This window comes from Opisthocomus hoazin, chromosome 3 (assembly GCF_030867145.1).
Source record: "Opisthocomus hoazin isolate bOpiHoa1 chromosome 3, bOpiHoa1.hap1, whole genome shotgun sequence".
NCBI lineage: Eukaryota > Metazoa > Chordata > Aves > Opisthocomiformes > Opisthocomidae > Opisthocomus > Opisthocomus hoazin.
The window spans coordinates 49,118,364-49,140,174 of record NC_134416.1 but is presented as its reverse complement, the minus strand read 5'-3'; the positions used below and the strand labels follow the sequence as shown (position 1 = coordinate 49,140,174).

Here is a 21,811-nt window from a genome sequence, read left to right as displayed (position 1 = left end):
TATCTTTTGACTAAACTTCCTTAGTTTTACTGCTATAAATGCTCCTCGGAGTCTTACATGTGATATTTTAAAAACTCCTAGATACGCTTACTCAGTGTGGATGGTTTTGTCTCAGAAATATAGCTGCACCTACAGTTCAAAAAAAGGTCAGAGCTGTAGAAAACTATACGTGTATCTTCTCCAAACAATGTGAAGTGCTAGTACTGCATGTATGCATTGTTCAAGAAATGAAATAATTTTTAGTGAAATGAAGCAAGCAGATAGAATCATCAACAGAACTGCTGGGAAAATTAGTCAAGGCTTCTAAAGCAAAACACTTTATTCCTGTGGAGAAAATACCATTGGCTTTTTATTGGTATATGCATAGATTGGGGGGTGGGGTGAGTGTTTGCTTTGTTCTTTCCACATAGTACACAGAAATTTAGATTTTTAAGACTTCACCCAGGAGAACTGCTCTTGCTAGGTGGCTGTGTTGTATTTGTTTGTGGAAGAGGGAAGGGAATGATTTGCTGTAGATGTAAGATTTAACTCTACCTAGTTCTGTGAATTTAAGCTTCTCTTGCTATAACGTTCAACTTAATCCTTATTTATTTCAGAAAGAAATGAATGTTTTGGTTGCATGAAGTCCAGGAATGAAATTCTAGCACCAAGGAGGTCAACAGCAAAACTGTTACTAAGGTCAACTATCTTAGTTTTGTCCCAGAAATTCCTTCCCTGGGCTTGCTAGTTCTTTGAACAATCATGTAAAAAATGACATGCCTTTAACAACAGATGATTTAGTTTGAAAACAGCTGCTCTTTCATATGTGCTAAAGAAACTCTGTATGTCAGCGATATATTGTTGAATAGCTGTCTTCTCTGCTTTCTGAAATCACCTGTGTTGACTGATTTTGCATGTAGTTATTGCATGTCCTAGAAATGGACATTTGTAAGCTGCAGTTTAATTGATCTTCTGATATTGCAACTCTTTCTGCTTGAAGCTGGACCTAGGTTGTTTGTGAGGGTACTGCTGGAGGTCTTGGGAAAAGCAAGTCAGTTTTTTTAAAGAAGAGAACAGCTGTTGTTGATATGATCAGCCAATTTCGTTGGTTAGCTGGAGATTCATTCTATTAATCTCTTTGAAAATACAGAGCAGAAGATGTAATTAAAAACAGTTTCAGGTTAAAAGAAATAATTTACCACTGCATGCCATTTAAAATCTCTTGTGTAACTTGAGAAAAAGAAACGGATCGGTAATATAATTAAAAGGAGTTAATTTGGGAGTTCATTTCTGCATTGCCGTAATTTTGGTTTTACCTTATGTGTATAGGATATAGATGTATCTATCTAAAATGTGAATGCTTCCTAAAAGCAGTGTTCATGTCTCTAAGTGGTTAGAACTTCTGCGTGAAAAGATGAGAGTTGAGGCAATGGTGTCTAGTGCTGTGCTCTAACTATGGGGTGCTAAAGCTTTTGTCTCCTTCCTCTTCAACTGAGGGCTTCAGTAGCTTGGGGGAGGGTGAACAGGGCTAAGTTAATGAAAATTCCCCTTCCTTTGCTGATACTGTGCACTCGGGAAAAAATTGACCCTTCTAGTCAGCAATTGTATGTGAGATTACTGATGTACTTCTAGTATGTAGTCACGAACAACCTTTTTTGATAGTGGGTTTAACATCTTTGAAGGAGCACAGCTAGATCCAAAACAAGTATTTTTTCTGTAAAATCCGTACTTCTCATTTCCAGATGTTCTAATCTTTAAGGATGAATTGGCTTCTTTGTGTGACTTACGTTGCCCATGCAAAAATATCTTTCCCTTTGAATTTGCATGCGATTGATTCTATGAATAGAAATGGCACAATGCTCAATGTCAGTGCCTTGTTTTCTTAACTTTGTTTTTTACTTCTGTTTGCAAACATTTAGTGGTGGTGAAAGCAGTTCTAAGTGTGCATGACTGCAACTGTGAGAAAACTGATATTAAAAATGAGGGTCTGGAATTGGTCTTGAGTGCATGCAGTCTAACTCCCTGAGCTGTGAAGCAAGTACTGACTGTATCTTTCCTGGTTTTTGTTGTTGTTTTTGTTTTGTTTTTAAAGCTTTTTTTTTCCCTAAAACCCTCCATTGAAAAAGATTCCATAATGTGGGATAGGATTTTGTAATACTTTTGCTTAAATTCTTTGCAACTTCTCTCCATTCCAAATCAAGCTGATGTCTGTCTGTTCTGTGCTTAGTTAGATAGAGATTGATGGATCACCATACCTTGTGTGGAGACTCCTAGATATTAAGAGCCATTCAGAGGCGTAATGAAGCAATTTATTCATTAATGGGATGTAGAAGTAATGTTTTAGAGACTGTTTTTTCCATCTAGGTGATGGTATAATTTAAGGTTTGCATCTACAAAACTTGTGTGTTAAACACTGCACAGGTAGGCTTCACTTTTCCTTTGACCTGTTGTATGCCTGTTTCCTGCCTCATTTTTGCTTGTGGAGGAAATAATTATCTATTGTTTATCTAGTATGTTTTACCTTCAAGGATGTATTACTCCCCTTTTCTCTATTATGCCTCTATCACATTGGCCACTTATCCAGAACCTGTCCAAGCAGTCAGTTTAAAAGCTGTGTAGACTTTTGCAGTCCTCGAAGTTTGCTCTGTGTGTTTATAATGTTAGCTCTGTAAGCACGCACTTCCTGAAGCTGCAAGTAATCAGACAAAACAAAAGAAGTAAAATACTGTATTTTGCGAGGCAGCAAGCACTCTGTGTGGGGCGTTTTTCCATCCTGTCCTATGCACAAGGAATTGCAACTGTGATTGTTCTGCCTGCTTAAAAACATCTTGGCAAGCCACAAATAATTTAGATGTATTTCAGCTGGGTTGAGAACAATCTAGCTTACAGATGACTATTAAACTATATATAGACCATCAGTTCTTTCCAACTTTGTGGCATATATAGGCAAGATACTCTATTTCTTCTTGGAGCTTTGCACATACCATTTTCCTTGTCTTTGTTGCTGGTATTTTACAGCTCTGTCTTTAAATACAAGCCCCAACATAAGTCCTTCTGCCACAATAGCTGTTTAAGTGTATGCTCACAGGCTAAACACCTTACTTCTGAGCTAAAAAAGTGACCTGCTTTGTAGTCTTTTATTTGTTTATGAATTTGTTTGAAATGCAGAGATGTTATCAGGCAAAATATTAAAGCCCATTATTTAAACTGTTCTGTACAATCCTGGAAAATTTTAACCTGGATGCAGATACAACACAGAGAGTTTCAGGAAGATATGCCTTTCAGCAATTGGAGGCAGATGGTCCGTACTATAAATCTAAGCACGGATGGGAAGGTTTCTCATGTGTGAGAATTAGATTTCCAAGTCTTATGAGTAGATGGTGGAGTTGAATTACATACATGTTTGTTTGTGTTTTGTCTTATGGAAGATTTTTCCAAAGGCAGCGTTAAGTACATGCTGTGAAACTGTTCAGCCTCATTTTGTTGACAGACCCTTCCTCTTCTCTCTCCATACTATTTTATGTTGTTTTCTTAGATTATAGCTTGTACTTCATCCTGACCAAAATTTATGTGAAGTATTAGATCAGCGTCAGCTACTCATGTCACTTAGATTTTGTTGCCTTGCTGTCTCAGCCAGCCTGTGGGAGCCTCGGTGCGGATTGTGGAAAGACAAGAAGGTGCTATTGGGGAAGCATTCGAAATAGTCTTGCTTTAAGCTCCACTCAGAAGGGTTTTGCTGTATGACGTCCTGGCCAAAAGAGTGTTTTTCTTTGTATTTGTCATTTGGAAGACACTAATGAGATACAATTCAAACAATATTTTGAATAAAATCAGTACACCAGTGCAAAAACTTATGACTGTGAAGCTGTCAGACTGGTTCTGAATAACATGAGCTTCTGTTTTACAGCCTTTTCAAAAATGTGTGGTGCTTTAAGTACATGACTCTAAACCATCTCTAGTTAGCATTTTGGAACAAATGGAACCTTCAACACTTAGAACTTTAGAGCTCCAAATTAGTCCTTTATTTCAGAAGGATGAGAAGCTTCAACTAGATTGAAAAGAAAACGGTCAGAAAAATTACGTCTAACATCTAGATAGACTCAGTATCTCCTTTTTAAAAAAATTGTTGCATTAGATGACTTTAAATTGCACAAAGAAAAAACAATCACCTCCTTTCATTGCATTTGTGACTATTCATAACTGGATAGTTAAGTGCATTTGAAATTTCCTTGAATAAATAAAAAACGTTTTTCCCAATACATGTAAAAATAGTGTCCTTTATGCAGGATACCAATGTAGTCTTAGTAAAGTGTCCAGTTTTATTCATATAACGTAGAACTTATTCAAGGAAGCTTGCTTTCTTCTCACTGAAGTGGAATATATGATCATGTAAATATTAAACAGTTTGAACTTTTGAGACACATCATATAGAAAATAGGCTGAAATATGTCTGTCAGAAAAATAATGAAGGAAAAAAATTTAATGGCAGTTCTCATTACTAAATGTGTGGTGATTGGTACGTTTGCTGATTATATCCAGAAATGTATGCTTATGTGTGTAACTGAAAGAATAACGATGGATCACATTATTTGTTTTACATTGATGAAGGATCTTTATGTTTTGGACTGTGGGTGAGTGCTTAGTCATGTTGGAAAGGACCGTCCAGCAAGTCTGAGAACAACTGTTTGCTAATCAATGACTTGTAACCCATTTTAGAGAGCTTTACAGCTTTGCTAAACTAAATCCTTGATACTACTCTTCTTATCTGGGTCGCACATTTTATTCTTACTATTAAAGCAGACCCTGTGAAAGCCGTCTGTGACGAGATGTTGGCCTTTGCTGGGTTCCTCTAGTCTCCCACTTTTCCTGTCCCTCTATCTGAAACCAAATTTTTTGTGTCGTCATACTGTAAAAGACAGCTTAAAAAGTATGTGTTTGAAATCCTTTTTTCTCTTTACCAACACAATCTCAGGTTTAAAAATGAAACTTTCAGAAATTGAGCCTGTTGCCATTATAGCTTTCCTTTGGCCTTCCATGCCTTTATATAGCTTTGTTTTTAATAGTGAGGTTAGTTTGTGCTAAACAAGGGTGTTTTTTGGCTTTTGAGGAGAGAAATTGGAAATATTTAGTTGTCTGATAATATCTTGATTCCTTAGTCTATTAAAACAGAATTAATATTGCTGGTAGTTTTTAAAGTGACGGGTGTCCTTTCTAACCCCTCTTTACTGGCTTCCTGCCTTACGTTGTTTTGTACAAAACCGAAATAGTAATAAAATTCTGAATTTGGTAAGCATCACAGTGTGTCATTTTTCATAATCTATCACTTCATATACTAAAACATGCGGGACGATAGTTGAACCATTTAATATCTCATCTGTGTTTCATTCAGTGGTTGCTTATAAAGAGTTAACTTTTAAACCCCAGTCACCCTTCACCAAAACAGCTTGGATGTCAATCGATGAGCTATTTAGTGGCTTAACTGTTTAATTCCTGTATGGTTTTTCTTATGGGTAGGCACAACTGGACATGCAGTGTCTGGCAGGTCTAAATGAGTTTGCAACGGTCTTATTTGTAACAGGAAACTTGGCTTAGATATAATACAGATGACAAATTTATGCCATTAATATTGGTGCAAATTTGTAAAATTAGTTTTAAGCAATTTACACTAATTTTTTGGGGGGACTGCAATCTAGTGGTTTTTATACTATTATTTTCTACTGATGTGATAACTATTTTTTGATTTTTTTTTTTTGAATGAGGTATTTTAATTAGTTAAAACTTGTGTGAGAGCTCTTTGAGGCTTTTGTATTTTTTTTTTTTTCAGTAAGAGCTTGCTTATACCTTCACTGTTTTGTAGTCTAAGAACATATATATCTGTAATGGAGCAAGCTTCTTCATTAGCACAATTTATATGAGCACCATTAGTAATTCCATGCCAGCAGTTGTACTCGAGGTGATCGTATTTGCATGAAAATACAAAGATAGACTGAAACAAACTGTAGCTGTTGTTGCATCCTTGCTAAAAAAATTGAGTCCAGTTGGAGTTTTTATCACATCTGGACTGTGCTCTGTGTGTGCAGAGTCTTACTGACTTACTCTGTGTGCTTCTGCTCACTGACATACATATGATGGGTCTTATGCTTTTTTACTGTTGTATCTTGTACAACTTTAGGACATTTAGCGTACTGTTGCTACATAAAAAATCAGGAGACTGAAGAAGGCGTTTGGAAGTTAAACTGCAGGGGATGGGAAATGGAGTTTTTCAGTGAGGCGTGAACATTGGTAAGGAGAGGTGGTGCAGAATGGAAAAAACTTGCTGGGATTTGTGAGAAATGACTTCTCTATGGATGCTGATCAGAGGGTGGAGCAGCTCTGATAAATTAGGTGGTTAATGACAGCCAGTCTGTTACTCTTCCGACAAGGGTGAGTAAGGGGAAGGGGGTGACAGGAGCAGGGAAGGAGCAGAGAGAGTGGCCGTGAGCATGGTTAGAAGTGAATAAGAACTGAACAGATATAATATTTTCCTGGAGGATGTTGACCATCACAGGAACAGTCCTGTCCACAAGTCTGCCTTCAGTAAATAATCCAATGTATTACAGAACAGAATTGGTAGAACTCAGAATTAATAGGAGCAGTTGGCTCACCTCCTTCTGGTTACCTAGGAGGCAGGATGAGAGAAAGGGGAGGACTTCTTAGGTGAAGATGCCTTGATAATGGAGCTGTTTGTTCTACTAGTAATTTCTCACATTTAAAAACATAATTAATAGAACTTAAAATTGCACAGAGTTTTTCCTATGAAGTTATATATTTGGAATGCTCACTCTGCTGGAGAAGACGAGTTTAAGGTCTTGTCACTCTTACTGTGAAACCAACAGCAGCTGAAACACGTTGAATAAACCAGCGTCGCTTTTGCAGTTTTGAGATGCTGAGATGTTACTCCAGCATCAAGATTTGTGGTTTAAGCCACTTTAATGTGTGTTTGTAAATCAGATACATGTTTATGACATCCGAACTGCTAATTCCCTTCCCACTAAATAAACCTTTAATATTGATCATATATTGAAAGCTTTATTATGATTTTCTGGTGTTTAAACACTCTTTTTTTTCTTATTAAATGTAAGCTGAGGTCTTGCAAGGTATTACCACCTCTCCTTCCTTGAGAGGCTGTCCGTCACTATATAGTGCGTTCTCTATTTTGTGAGTGCAGTTGGTAAGATGTATGTGAAGGGTAAATCAGAGAATTGTATTCCACCAATACTACCGCTTCTGAGGTGGGCTCAGCCTTGAAAGTGGGAGCTGACAGGCAGTCGACTATACTTCTGCTTATGGCCTTTCCTTTCTTAGTAGTCTGCCTACCCCCAAAACTGCAAGTATAAAGTAAGTTCTGTTTTCCTTTGAAGACCTGTTGTACTGTATTTGGCAACTGAACCCGAAGTATGAGATGCAGGAGAGTAAGTTGTATTAAATGCAAATTTTGACTCAGTGCAGCTAGAACTACTACTGAATAAACAGGTCAACATGCAAATACCATTCCGTTTATGATTTGTCTTTTTTGATTGTTGTTGTTAGTAGGTAACTGACAGTGTCTTAATGTTACCAGTGTGCATAGTGAAATTGAAAGTAAGGGGAAAAATCTGCTTCTGTAAATCTATGTTCTGTCTTCAGTGAAATTACTAGGTATTTTTTAAACACTAGTGTTTGTGCCCTATCCTAAAGATACAAATGCCACTACACCCCTCCAGACCTTTTCCCCTAAGCCAAAATGTGCATGCTGTGTTGCAATGAATGACTGAGGCGTCTGCTGTATTAACATGGTTTCTCATGAGCTGCCTTCTTAGTATAAGCTATATAAAGAATGTTTATGGCTGTGGCTAGACTCAAACATAAAGGAAATCTCTGTGGAAGTTGTTTTCATGCAACCGAACTTTAGTTTTGAACTGTGTCTGTTAACTGAAATCTTAACATTTGTTGGTATCTTAAGTGAAATAAAGAGAAATAATCTCCAATATAATTCTGAAAAGGAGTATTACTTCAGTTATCTTTAACCAAAAGGTAGGTTTTAACATGAAGGTTTATAACTTTCACACTGCTGTGACTGTTTCTTGGCTCCTGCTTGGAAATGTTCCTTGGCAAGTGACATATCTTCTTAAGAAAAAACCCAAAAGCAAAACCTGATGAAATGAGTACTTTAAATTCAGTGTAGTTCATAGAATTGCACCTCCTCCTTAAAGTCTTGCAACCTGCATGCTTTCAAGTTGGTTTTTTTTTTTTTTTTAGCTTTAAGTATTGTGAAGGGCAAAAGAAGTTAACCAGTTATGGATCTCCTAAACAGTCAAATATATCATGTTTTATATACATATATATAATTTTAGTCCTGCAAAGAAGTGGAATAGCCTATTCAGTTCTTACCAGCTCTGTTGAGTACAGGCGATTTGTTTAATTCTTGCGAGATGGCAGTTTTCTAATGTTTAGGATTGTAGCAAAACTGGCTCTAAATTATTATAAATATTGAATGCATCAAATAAATGGCCGTTTGCTTTATATGTGTCCATTGATGTACATGTATTTACTTCAGCTGTGCACACTTACTTGCTGCTCATCTCTTTTCTTAGTGATTCCTATGGTTAGTTGTCTCGTTTTGTTTGTTTCTTTTGGGATGAGTAATTCCATTTTACATGGAAATGGATTTTTACCTGCTTATGTCAGATTTGTTTTTCTTCTTGAACTTCTATGCCTAAAAATTTTCCATGGGAATGCTTAGTTATTTTTTTGTGACTGCAGAGCTAAACTGTTGCGTACAGCTTTGTCATCTGTGGACAGTGATGACAAGATGCGATTCAATTAACCTGACACGATGCATACTTTTGACACTAGCAAAATGGAGAAGAAAGCGTTCGGAATCATTGTTGTTTGAGAGGTTGCCTGTGATTAATTTTGAAGATGCAAAGTGCTTACTGGATCTCTGTTATCTGTTGTCTCCCTGTGTCAACTGTCTGTGCTGAGTGGCTTGAATAGTCTTTCTGTGTTCTGTTATTGTTGATAGAAATGCATCTATTTGTTTTTATGTGACAGATTTAGTGATGACTGGAATGTTATGCTCGCATTACATGGGTGTTTCATCCATACATGCTAGAATTGCTTAGTACCTTATTCACCACCCTGATCAATGTGTACGGGACACATATTGCTGCTAAATACCTTCATTTCACCATTTAAGATAACATAGTACTTTCCCAATTTAAACTTAAAACTATTAATGCAGAATATTCTGTTGCCCGAATTTCGTCGCTTTGGGGCATACTTGCTGAAGGAAAGTAGAGAAAAATAGTGTATAGTAAGTGTAGCTTTATGACTACTGCTCATACACAGAAGTACAAATTTGAATTTTACTGAAACATATTGAAACTTGGTTGGAAAGCAGTTCAAAGAAGTGGGATGTACCCAAAAGTCTATGAAAGCAGAAGTTTCAATTAATAGAAATATTGAGATGTATCAAACCCATTTAATGAAGGTACAGTTTTCTCAGTGCAGGCTCACTGTTCATTCGGTAGCACGTGGTTGGCTGGATTCACAGATTGGGTTCCACAGCAGTAACCAGATGCTTTTGTTGTTACTGGGAAAAAATGTATTGCTTTTCACTGAAAATGTGTATTTGCCTTGAACAAGAGTCATGTACTTTTCTTGATTATTGAGAACAGAGCTTTTACTGTGTGTGTAGCAGCATTCTTGATTTAAAACAAAGTTCACTACAGAATTGCTGTATTCTACTATTAGGGGTAGCGTTGGAGTTCTTTTGTAGACAAAACTCCCATGTCCAACTCCCTTAATAAGCAAGTTACTACTAATACTTTTGGGTTTTGGAGCCAGGTTACTGTGATCAACCTTGGATAATTACAATGTAATTACAGTAAACCTGGTAATACTTCTTGATACTAGGTTCCTGACAGGAAGTCAGCCATTTTTTTGTGTGTGTGTATTCAGAGAATATTTTACTAAGCAAAATAATATGTGATGTGAGCAGGGTAACTGGCAAATAAAAATATAGGTCATGTTTTTAAAGAAATAAAATTTTTGGAAGACACTCTTCTCTGAAAAAAACTATTCCACAGGGATATTTTTTTGTAGCCAGATTAGAATATGTTAGCATTTCACATGCCCTAGCCCTCTTTCCTAGCTTTTTGGTGTATCACCCATTTTGGGGCCTATTTAAAGCTTTAGTTGTTTTATGTTCTTTTTGTGGGTGTGTTGTTGTTGTTAGTACAGTATTTCAGTTTCTTGCTTGATTTTCTCCAGAGCAAGATGACTTCTGAATTGTTCAGGCTGAAAGGAACCTGTTATTTTCTGTGTGTTTCTCTTTGGAATCTTTTATTTCCTCCCCTACCTGCCCCAGGAGAAATTACATTATGGCTTAGAATTTGCAAGGCTGACATCCCTCACCCCTTCCCTGTTATTAAAAAATACTTATTTTTCTGCCAGTCTGAAGCCGTTAAATGAGATTTGAGAGTTTTTCTTTTTGTTACCAAGATATACATGTTTTTTCAGTTTCTGTTAGCTGGAAGTCAGTGGGCAAAAGATAACTCGTACATTCAAAATTGTACTGCAGACTTTTCCTGACATAGCTTTCTCAATCAGGAAGAATGGCATCCTTGACAGTATCCTAGCTGTGTTAATGTATAATTTATTGGTATAATTTGTTCTTGGGTCCATATTAAGATTTGTTTTTATAGCTATGTTGGGGAGTGCGCTGGCAGTATGGGGTGTGCTGGTATTACTGTGCTAAAAGGCTCCTGGTATGGATGTAACTTTCAGGAATGACCGAAGCCAAGAGCTAAGGAAGATTTTAAGAGAAACTGAATGTTGGTATGGATATTGTAATAGGCAATTATTATAAAAAGTAGATTTGGAGACAACAGAAAACCTCACATTTCAGTCTTTGAGCCATTCCGTGAAAAATTTGGGGTATGGCTCCCTTTTATAAGCGGCAGGGAGAAGAGTAGAGTGTAGATTATCCCGCTCTTGTCTGTTACATGGCAGGGAATCATTTGATGTGCGGGAAGCTTGGACTCCCAGCTGCATTTGGGTGAGTGTGTCCATGTGAACTGTTAAAAAATGTGGTTTAGTGTAGCCAGTGTGCTCTGTGAAATGTGGCATAAGTGCAAGTGTGGGTTCAGTCTTGATGCTGATTGACTCTCTGGACTACCGGGTGATCTGGCATTACAAACCATGGAACTGTGTCTTGGCATACTAGTGAGAGCAGGTCCATCCAGCCAATTCCCCTTTATTGCTCCAGTGAAAATTGTTGATCCTACTAAAGGATACCGAAGCTTCCTTTTTTTTTTGTTTTCCCCTGATGTTTTTTCAGATTATGCAGATTCTGGATAAAAGCATAGCTGTAACTTCTTTTCTAACTTGTCCTGTAGCATAGTGTACTACTTGCTTCTGTTAGTTTGGTGGTTTAGAATGTGATGTCTGAAGCAGCTCCGTAGGTGTGAAAGTAGACCCTCCTGCATAATTTAAGTCTCTACTGATTCTGCTTTTATTCTTCTCATTGTTCCAAGGTATTAAATGCATTGTTAATTTCAAAGATTTCTAATAGATACCAGTTCCTGATTCATGATTTCATGATTAAAGGCCTACATTAAAAACTATTGGTAGATGTAAGCATCAGTGGGCGTTGGGGTGTTTTTTGTTGGTTTTTGTTTGTGGGGTTTTTTTAAGTGAAATATATTTACTTCAACTCTTTGTGAAAATTTGGTAAATACCATTTGACTGTTCCTGTGTATGATTTTGGGGGGTCAGGAGGTATTTTTCAGTAAAATCCATAGTGAGGTAAGCTTTGCAGATAAAGAAAAAAGGGCGGGTGTAATTTTATTTATTTTATTATTATTTGTTTTAATCTTGATGAACCCAACTGTACTTTCACATAGAGAGCCTTAGTCCATCGTTGCAAACAGCTGTGCTGGGTGCAGTGCTGTACCTAGCCGTTAATCACAGCCTACCGAGTGGAGTTTACCACTCCTGCAGCTCTGCCAGTGATAAAATCTGCATGACTGCTTTAATCCCTCCCCTTCACTTGGAAGCGAGAGATCTTAGCTGAGGGATGCCTATTACAAGTTGTAAAAACAACTTGTTTGCAGTTGCCTGAAGTTAGTGGTCCTATCAGCAAGTGGAATTAGGGAGAACAATACTTGGCAGGCCCGTGGTGATGACAGGCTAGAGGCATTTCTCTTTTCAGGTGTTCTAGAAGGTACATCTGGGGTCTGATAGTCAGCTGAAGAATGGGGGTGGTTTCTGTAATTTCCCATTGCTGATAAGCTGCGCGCCAGAACAGAAGGATGTTGTTTCTTTGTCCAGATTCTTCTGTAAATGAAATACTGATTCATATTCAGATGCCTTCAAGGAATATTTTAAAGTTTTTAGCAAATATTTGATGAATCGTATTGTCTGGATTAGAGCCAAAACTGTGAGTTGTGTATGGACCTTTAACATAAAAGTTAGATTGTGCCCTCTGGAATACGTGAAATAGTGGGAAGCATAAGGATTTTTTACTTTATGTTAGGAGCAACCTTAATTTCCAAAAGATCCAGGCTATCATTACCTGATCTGTTAGATAGAAGTTCTTGCTGTTCTTTTACTGTAAAGAATGTGCAATCTTGTATTCTGTTCTTCAAGCTAGGTAGGCTTGCATTATATAAAGGTTATAGCATGACCGGAGCAAACATGTAGAGTGCAATAGGGTGCACGGATGGATGCTCAGGATCATGTTAGCATTTCATTCCAGTTTGTTTTGCTGGTGATTTCTAAGACTGTAATTATAAAGGTAAGGTTTTTTTTTATCCTCTGTGTTGATTTTTAAAATATTCCGTGTTACTTGTCAGAAATCTATCAACAACAATTATCTAATAAAACATTCAGCAGTGCCTTCAACTGAAGTTTGAAGTATTGAGGATAAAACATAAATCACATATGCCAGGAACATAGCAGCAGTTTAGTTGTTTTTTGGTTGGGTTTTTTGTTTGTTTGGGTTTTCTTTTTGCAAGCTAGGAAGTAGTGACCTGATAATCCTTTAATGCAAAAAGCTCTGGTAGACATTCATAATTAAGATGTGCACAACTTGTTGATCTGCCCCTCTGATGTCAGTTGACAAATCAGGGCATCCCTTTGGAAGTAGGGTGGGAGAGGTTGTTGTCCAAATCTTAAATATAGAATTGCATAAAAAGAAAGATCTTGTGCATTTCCTATGAACTCATAAATAAAGGAATAGAATGTGTTTGTGGAAGTGAACTAAGTATCTTAAATATAGAAGTGCTCTTACGATATAGTGGTTTTATCTTAATTTATGCAATAATTTCTGGTGACCCCAACCCAAATGTTGTAGGACTATGTAACTTTCTGAAAGGGAACCTGTTTGAATGTCTCTTTAGTCTAGTTTTAGTTGACAGCTAACATTTTTTTTTTCTGAGAGTTTTTTAATGGGTTGGAATCTCAGTACGGTGGTGTGGGGTTTTTGTTGGTTTGGTTTGTTTTGTTTTGTGTTTGGTGTTTTTTTTTTTTAAACACTAGGTGTTTTGACTCTTATTTTTAACTTCAGAGCAGTGTTTTGCTACCTAGTTCCTTCACTGATAGGAATGTTAGTGTGGGGAGCCTGGCACTTGCAGTCGCATGTTTTTGTCTCTTTTGAAAGCAGATCTAAGTTATTTACTGGAGATGTTCTGGAGGTTTCCCAAGTCCTTCACTGCTCCTCTTGGGCAGTTAGGGGAACTAGTGAGCACAGACAGCTTAGCGGAAAAAATGTGATGAACACAGTTGTAAGGGGTTGTTATTTTCTAGTAACTGTAATCTCCAACAGTTTAATGTGTTGAGTACAATTTTATGATGCAAATAAGCCAGTCCAATGGCTTTTTCCTACAAAAATCTCCCTCATTCCCGTACCCATGGTTTTGCAGAGGAAGGCACTGAAAGACACAGCAGTCAGCTCTGGCATTTATTGATCTTCCTGAGTCAATTCAGTTGATTAACTGGTTGGCTTTGTTTTTTGCCTAAAGGAAAACCAGCTTTTTGCTAAATTAGTGTGCCATTTTGGCTAATAGAGGAGTGTGGTTAGCGTAAGAACAACAGAGTTTTGGGAGAAAGCATTGAACCTCTTCTCCTGGCAATGAGCAGTTGGGTCATCCCAGCTGCACTGAAAAATGATAGCAGGTGATCAGAAGTCAACTTTAAGCCTGTTTGCTACTGTCTTTGACGTGCTCTTTGAAGAGGTAGACTATAAATCGGAAGTTTTGTAGTCGGAGCAGTCCAAGAGAGTGATTTGATGGGGTTTGGGGGGGTGATTTTTGTGTTTTGTTTTGGTTTTTTTTTTTTTTTGTTTGTTTGAAGATCCACATACCAATCAAAAGCTATTTAGTTACGTGATGCAAAACATGAAGTTTAGTAGAAGTTTATCCTGCTGGTTTAATTTTTTTTTTTAAAGATTAGCATTAACCTTTTACTGGCTGGCTCCATTCCCGAGCAGGTATGAATCTGGAGCAAACGCAAAAACCTTGTGCTATATAACGTGATAGAAGTGTAATTGTCAGTTCTTACACCTAGTCTGAATTAGATGTGTAAATGTACAGGTCTAATGTTAATCACATTAACATAATCCTATAAGTCAGGATGGGACCAGGGAAATGGGCAAATGAATTTCAGTGAAGCTTTTTAAAAGGATCTATGCTAAAGTATTGGGAAGTGATCTGCTCCTTGATGTACTGTGCTAATACTTTCATGTAATTGTATGTGAACTCTTATCTGTGAAAATACGCTTCCAGAGTAGTTTAACTCCCTTAAAACATATTTTTACATGGAGGTTATCTGAGTGTTTGCTGCCTTGGCTGCGCTTTCATGCTGGTACTTGTCAGATCTCTCTGGGAGCTGGGCTGGTTTGTTAAGATGTCAAGAGACCAGCTAATATTGTATAATTTTCTGCTCAGTTAGCAAGCTGAAGTAGCTCATTATGGGCTCGGATGAATGGTAATACCAAAGCAGGAAAGAAGGTGAGGCCATACATGAGTGATATAATTTCCTTGCACTGTCCTGATACCATACTCTTAATACTTTTTCCTGGGAAATTGGAGAACTTGGAGACAATAATTTCTGCAGGTTTTAGGAGCCTCTCCCTAGTCTGTATTGGTGTGTTTTGTTTTTTTTTTTAAATGGTTTTAAACACAGTTTAAGAGAAATCATAGTTATGCAAGGTAAGTTATTTGAATAATTGCTGAAGGTATGTTTATCTATACTGGTCCATATGCATATGTATTGAATAAATAATCGTATACTGTTGGTCGTACTTTTTTGCATAGAGGTCACTTGGAATACAGACTAGGGTAATGTAAAACCTGAAATCCTGGTGCCTAAAGAACTGATATGAAAAATAGTTTTTTTTTTGACGATCATCTTTTTCAAACTTGCATAGTATATATTCCTGGCTAACAACTTTGAGTGTACGCAGTCTTAGAGTTTTAGTTTTATAGAGTACCTGGATTCTTCCAGTATAAGAAAGGTTCTGTAGTAAAAATATTGGAAAACACTGCAGCTGTAAGTAGCTATAAAAAAAAAAAAAATATGATCAGCCACAAGAAAATGGAAGTTTTATTGTATTGTAGTGTTGCTACTACACCACTGTGCATATTTGATTTAAAAATAAAAGCATACCATGATTGCATGCACAAATGTTAATTAGCTTTGTTCCCTACACAAGTGCTGAAATACCAATTTCGCTTCTATGATGTAAAGCAATTACACATCCACTTGTTCAATAACTATCAATATCTGTCTGTTTTCATGTATAATAACCAAATCCAGTAGTTATAGTTCAGTAAGTTAATATTACTTGGCTCTCTTTAGAGGCATTACATCTTCATATTCTGTTGTGAATATGTCGTTATCTCTCTATAACAACTTAATCAGTATTTCTGTGCTTTTTTTTCTCTAAGTGGGAATAAAAGTAGATTAAAAAAGACTTGATTTTTAATTTGTTTTCAGATATTAGTGTTTTGTGGTTTTTTTTCAAATCAAATGAAATAAAGTGAAAATGTTTCAATCTTTCTCTTGCAGTTTACATTTATAACATAATTTCTGTTAAATGTTGCATTCTTTAGTTATTTTTGGAGGGAATTTGCCCTGTCAATTTTATGTGGATTACAGTTGAGTAGAACTGGACAGACTGAATTAATTTTGAAATGTACTGGCTCTAAATAGTGCTGTGCTTGGGGAAGAGAATCTGAATTAAGCCACCTCAAACTAAAGAGACCTCTTACTTTCTCTTTCATAGTTTGTGTTGCTATCACGTGGTAGTAACTGGCTTCCAGTGAAGTGATTAGTTGATTCAAAACCGTTTGAGTGCTAAATAAATTCATGCAGGAAATATTTGTTTAGCTTGGAAAATATATTCAGAAATTGCTTGCGCATGACATATAAAAGCAATGAAATTGTTCACCTTTTCTTCAATGTGAGCAGCATTAATTGCATTTTTCCTTTTTCTCTAGTTAAAGTACCTCGTAATTTTCGCTTGTTGGAAGAACTTGAAGAAGGGCAGAAGGGAGTAGGTGATGGTACAGTAAGCTGGGGCCTTGAAGATGATGAAGATATGACACTCACCAGATGGACAGGAATGATTATTGGGCCACCGAGGGTAAGTGTGATGAATTAAAACCTTTTTATTAAGTTTGTAGGCAATACAAAATGCAAAAAAGATTACTTTGTTACTGTGTAAAGGAATTAGTGAAAATTTAATATATGAAGTTGTAGAAGCACTGTATATTCATGTTAGAATTCATTATTTCCTGGCATGTTAGTAAGTGTTTTCAGTCTAACCTCCCCTAGTACCTGTTTCTGCAGCTGTCACTATAAGCCGGTTGTGATTTGAGACTAATTACTGAGTTAGGAATATACTCAGTCTGTATTTCCATCATTACTGCATGTAAGTGTACAGTGATAATGCAGCAAACAGGGTAATTGTCTTTCCACAGTTCGTCATATGTGCCTAGTAATTTCAATTCTGTAGTGACCTGGCAATGCATTTTCAACTTTTATAAGTTTTATTAAATAGTCTTTCAGCATAGCAGTTTATGCAATTCAGTTGAATCATGCCGAAAGACCAAGGCAGTTCTTAAGTACTTCTAATAACATAAAAGATATACAGAAAGTTTGAATCATTCTGACCTTGTAAGTTCTGTGGAATGTCGTCTAGACTGATAAAATGAGCAAGAGAAGTAATCGTCTCTAGTGTCTGAGTATCAGCCTCATCAGATATGGATGGACACATCTTTACTTGACTTCTGTGCATGCTTTCTCATCAGTTACAATGTGATACAAAAGATCACTGTGTAAATGAGAACTTTAAATGAGCAATGCTTCAAGTAGCTCCAGGTTAGCATGTGTCTTTCAATGCTAACATGAGGTCACTATCTTGTGTGTCCTTCAGTGCTGCAGGGCTTATTGGAAGAACTATTGAAGACAAGAACTTAGATCAGAAATTGGCCTCAGTAAAGATAATGTTTTCCATAGTAACAGAGTTCCAAGGTTAGATTCAGTGTCATTCAAGCTCCTTTTGTAAGTCAGAATTAGCTGCAACTTGCAGCAGGCCGTGATGAACATCTGTATAACTGTGGTGAGCTCCTGAGATATGGATGCATTTGAGAGAGAAGCAATTTAAAATGTAATGATGGTATGCTTTGGATACTAGCTTCTTGGCATCACAGTGTTTGAATACATTTTAAAGAAGGTTTGTAGTCTTACAGGTCTTGAAAAGAACTTTAAAATGTGAGCTAACTAAAGTAGTGTCTCCCTGACTCTCCAGACAGCCTCCAGAACTGCCTGTGACTGGTTTCTGGTTCAACCTAACACATCTTTGAATGGAGTGATTATTATGTAGGAGCCCATATGTTTTAAAAAATAAAACAAAAACCAACCTGGGATGCACTCTTAATTCTGGTCAATTTATATTGCTGTCATTTTATTTTCTTTGTAAGAGATTACCTGCAACTAATATTTTGGGCCATTTCAGGGACATGCAGTCTTGCTGACAGAATGACTTGCAGTATGTGGTGACTGTAGACAGTGAAACCCACCAGCTCCCAAGCCAGTAGTGGCACCTTGTTACGAAGAATTGCATATCCGGTTTCAGGAGATGGGTGTTTTTGGAATTGGTTGAGTTACATAGACAGTGTGTAGCTAGGCAGAACACAGAGAAAGTTGCTAGTACTGTCCACATCATTAATTTCTTCACATACGTAGCTTCTACAGAGCTCTGCTACAATTGCTTATCGGGTTTTGGTTTTTTTTTTGTTTTTTTTTTTTTCTCCTTGGTTCATTTGAAGGGTGAACCAACATGGAGGGGGGAGGAGAAGACTTGTTTTCTATTAAAGGAAACATTTTTCTGACCCTGAAAAAATTGGGTTTTTAGGCTTTTTGGGAGCTGGTCAGGGATGATTGCCATGCAATAAAACAGTGACTTGAAAAACATCAGAATGAAGAAGCCACCTGGATAGGAGTAAGGGAATGAGAAGGAGTGCCATTCTTATGATTTTTTGGAGTTGTGAGAAGTGCATATACATTCTGGCCTATTTTCAATACAACTGACAGCATCTATCTCTGGGGAAGTAAATTGTTTTATCTGAATGAGTAACGAGAACGTTTGCTACTGTGTTTTCTTGCTGTGGTAGCAGCTATGTTACCTGTAGCAGGACAAGGTTAGTTTTATTTGGCATTTAGCTTTTAATGGGAAAGAATAATAGAAAGCATTTTTTTTCTAATATGTCCTGCTTTGCCTTTTGTCTTGCTGACTTGGTTGCTGCTCAGTCTCTGTGGCTTCTCAGGATTATAGGATGCAGTTAGGGTGCTTCAGTAGTCTGATTTCCACTGTGCCTTTTAATTGACCACAGAGTGGACTGTCATTTGATTACTTGACTGCAGGGTCATACTTCTACTTTTAGAGAGAGTTGGCTGGCTGATACACATCTTAAAGATGGTACTTCTGGGAAGTTCAGAGTCATATTACTGCTTTGGGTTCATGTTAGCTGTATCTGTTGTGCCAATGGAAAGACAGGTGTGTAGAAACTGAGTTTGTCTTCCTTGTGGAGCGTAGAGGCATGTGCATCAGTGACCAGCAGAGCCACTGATACTCTTTATTATGCATGGTCTACTTGACAAGATTGAAAAAAAGATGGAACTGTATTTATTTCTAGTTGGACTTTCTCACAATATATACTTGCACTTAAAATGATGTGTTCCATGGCCACTTTGGAGTGATGTCTTCTGCAAACTAGCTATCACTTTACTGTCCAAAGTTTAGAAATCCTCTTAGTAAGCCAAGTAGTACTCAGCTATACATATTTTCTGGAGTGTTATCTGGCTCTAGAATCTGTTTTTTGCAAATATTATTTTCATCTTGTTCTTGGTTGTGTCTTAACTGTTGGCTTATTGACATCTTTGCCTTTCCCAATTTCCATTTTTTTTTTTCAGTGTTAAGTATTGGGGGGGGGGGGGGGGGGGGGAGGAGAGAGATCATTTTCCTAAAGGTCGTTGATCTTTCCTTATCCCCCTGCTGTGCTGAGGGTGTTTTAAGGAGGGTGTTTTGGGAGTGTATGTGGGTAGGAGGGATAAGAGTACATGTGAATTAAAAAAAAGGATTGTGTTCTGTGAAAACTTTAGCATGGTACAGTCAATAAGTAGTATGACTTCTACATATTCATCAAGTAATCAATAAAACAAACCAGTGGAATATCAATCAGTATTCCAGGACCATCAACTGGTACATAATATTAACAGGTTTATAATTATTTAGTATTTCTCCATCATTATTCCTATTGCCTTTGCTTTGGTTTTGTTTTTTTTTTTCCTTTTTTAATATTCAGCTTTTAGTAAGATGCATTAGTCTGTCTTTTTGCTTTCTAGACAAACTATGAAAACAGAATATACAGTCTGAAAGTAGAATGTGGACCTAAATATCCAGAAGCACCTCCTACAGTTAGATTTGTAACTAAAATAAATATGAATGGAATAAATAATTCCAATGGAATGGTAAGTTGAAATGGTAAGATCAACTATGTTGTTAATATGTACTATAAATTATTTCTGAGAAAAACCCAGGTGAGGAATATGTATGTTGAACAGAGCTTTCATGTTTAAATTTTACAATGTAATGTAATGTATGTAATGTATTGTTTTAAATAGAATTTTGACTGCCTACATACATTCAGATCTTTAGATATTTAGAATATGTTAGTGGTTCGTAGTGGCTTATCAATGAGACAAGCATTATTTATAGTATTGAAACAGTTGTTTCTTGTAAATGAAGTTGAAGATTTTAGTTTTGAACAGCAAAAAAAAACCCTGTTTAAGCCATGTGTAGGTATTTGCCATGTAATACTCTTAGGAAAGGGGATTAGATTCATATCATAACAGGAGTACTACATTGCTCAAGACCGTTATTTATTTAGTCAGTAAAGGTTGTTTCAGTATCCAAACTTTGTCTGATGTTTCCGTTAATTAAAAATTGAGGTTATTCCTGATGAATCTCACTCTAGACGCAGTAGCTCCCCTGTAATGAACCGATGCATTTAAACTTTTATGTTCTTTGTACTGGGTTTATTCAAATCCAGAGTGATTCTGAGATTCAGTCTCAAGGTCTTTTGGTAGAGATATTAATCACTTTCATTTTAAAGATCCATTTGTAATAAGCTACTTTCACTGATCCCACACTTAAGGTGGGATGAATTCACGTACATGAGCAATGGCAGCAGCTCAAGCAAGTTTATTACTCCATTATACACTAGGTGCTTTTGTCCTGTGAATAACTCTGAAATACCCCATTGCTCAGTGAAAAGAGGTGTGAGCTGTCTTGCGTTTACAGTGGCATATGTGTACATCAGCAGGAAATATAATACTGTATCACTCTTGTCTGTTTGTACATTTGTATCTAATGAATGCAAAGTAATTGGGTTAAGGTAATACTTAAAGGTGAGTCAGAGAGCATCTTTGGATTTTAAATAATTTGCAAGGTTTAAAAGGAAGCTGGGCTTGTATCTGTGTAATTAATAGTACTGAAATGTGAAGCTTAAGTATCTCTGTGGCTATGGCAGAGGGAGAGATTCTCAGAGGTTCCTTTGAACTGTTGTAGGTGGTAGGGTAGTGTACTGGTTGGTCATCCAAAGCCAGTGCACTAACACTTCAGAAATAATCTAAAATTAATTTGAAAGTACTTCTTGCATAGCCAGCAATTTAACCTCTGAAGATCTTATTAAAATTGCTATCTACAAACCATGTGTTGCCCTTCATCTCAACTGTGTTTTGTTGCCTATAAGTATATGTGTTTATTAAGAAGTTGTGACTAGCAAAAGCTGCCAATCTGGAATGCGGCAGCGCTTTTGGTATGTTTATAATGCTATTTCATGCTCTCTCCCTAGTAACATGTATTATTCTGAATCAGTAAAGAAGTATGCTCTCATTGCTTCATCTGTGCATGCCTGAGAGTATAGGTATTTGTTTCCAGAAGCAGATTCTCAGACCTGCAGAGCCTGCAGCCTCGTGTTTACTGAGACAGTTGGTTTGAGCTTTTGTTTGGAGAAGTCCTCCATTCCCTCAGTTTACTGAGGAACAGGGTGAATCCTGTAACAGGAAATCTGCCTGGTGGTTTTAAAAGCACTGTTAAAATCTGGTCATCGCTACAGGAAAATTTGATTTTAATGTTTATAAGCTTATACAATACCTTCGTTAAATTTTTCCCCAACCGTTTTATAAACTAGTACATCTTATGAAGGACTTGCGGTGCAAATACATAACTTATTTTTTAAAT

The 21,811-nt window shown here is 36.8% G+C and overlaps 1 protein-coding gene across 1 annotated transcript in view; it reads left to right on the top strand.

The window, feature by feature from the left end:
- The window catches only part of UBE2V2 (ubiquitin conjugating enzyme E2 V2), a 28,774-nt gene that overhangs the window by 1,780 nt on the left and 5,183 nt on the right, over positions 1-21,811 (top strand). The window contains exons 2-3 of the mRNA XM_075416185.1: positions 16,503-16,648; positions 19,912-20,037. Coding sequence (XP_075272300.1) covers positions 16,503-16,648; positions 19,912-20,037 — 272 coding nt within the window. The remainder of the gene's footprint in view (positions 1-16,502; positions 16,649-19,911; positions 20,038-21,811) is intronic.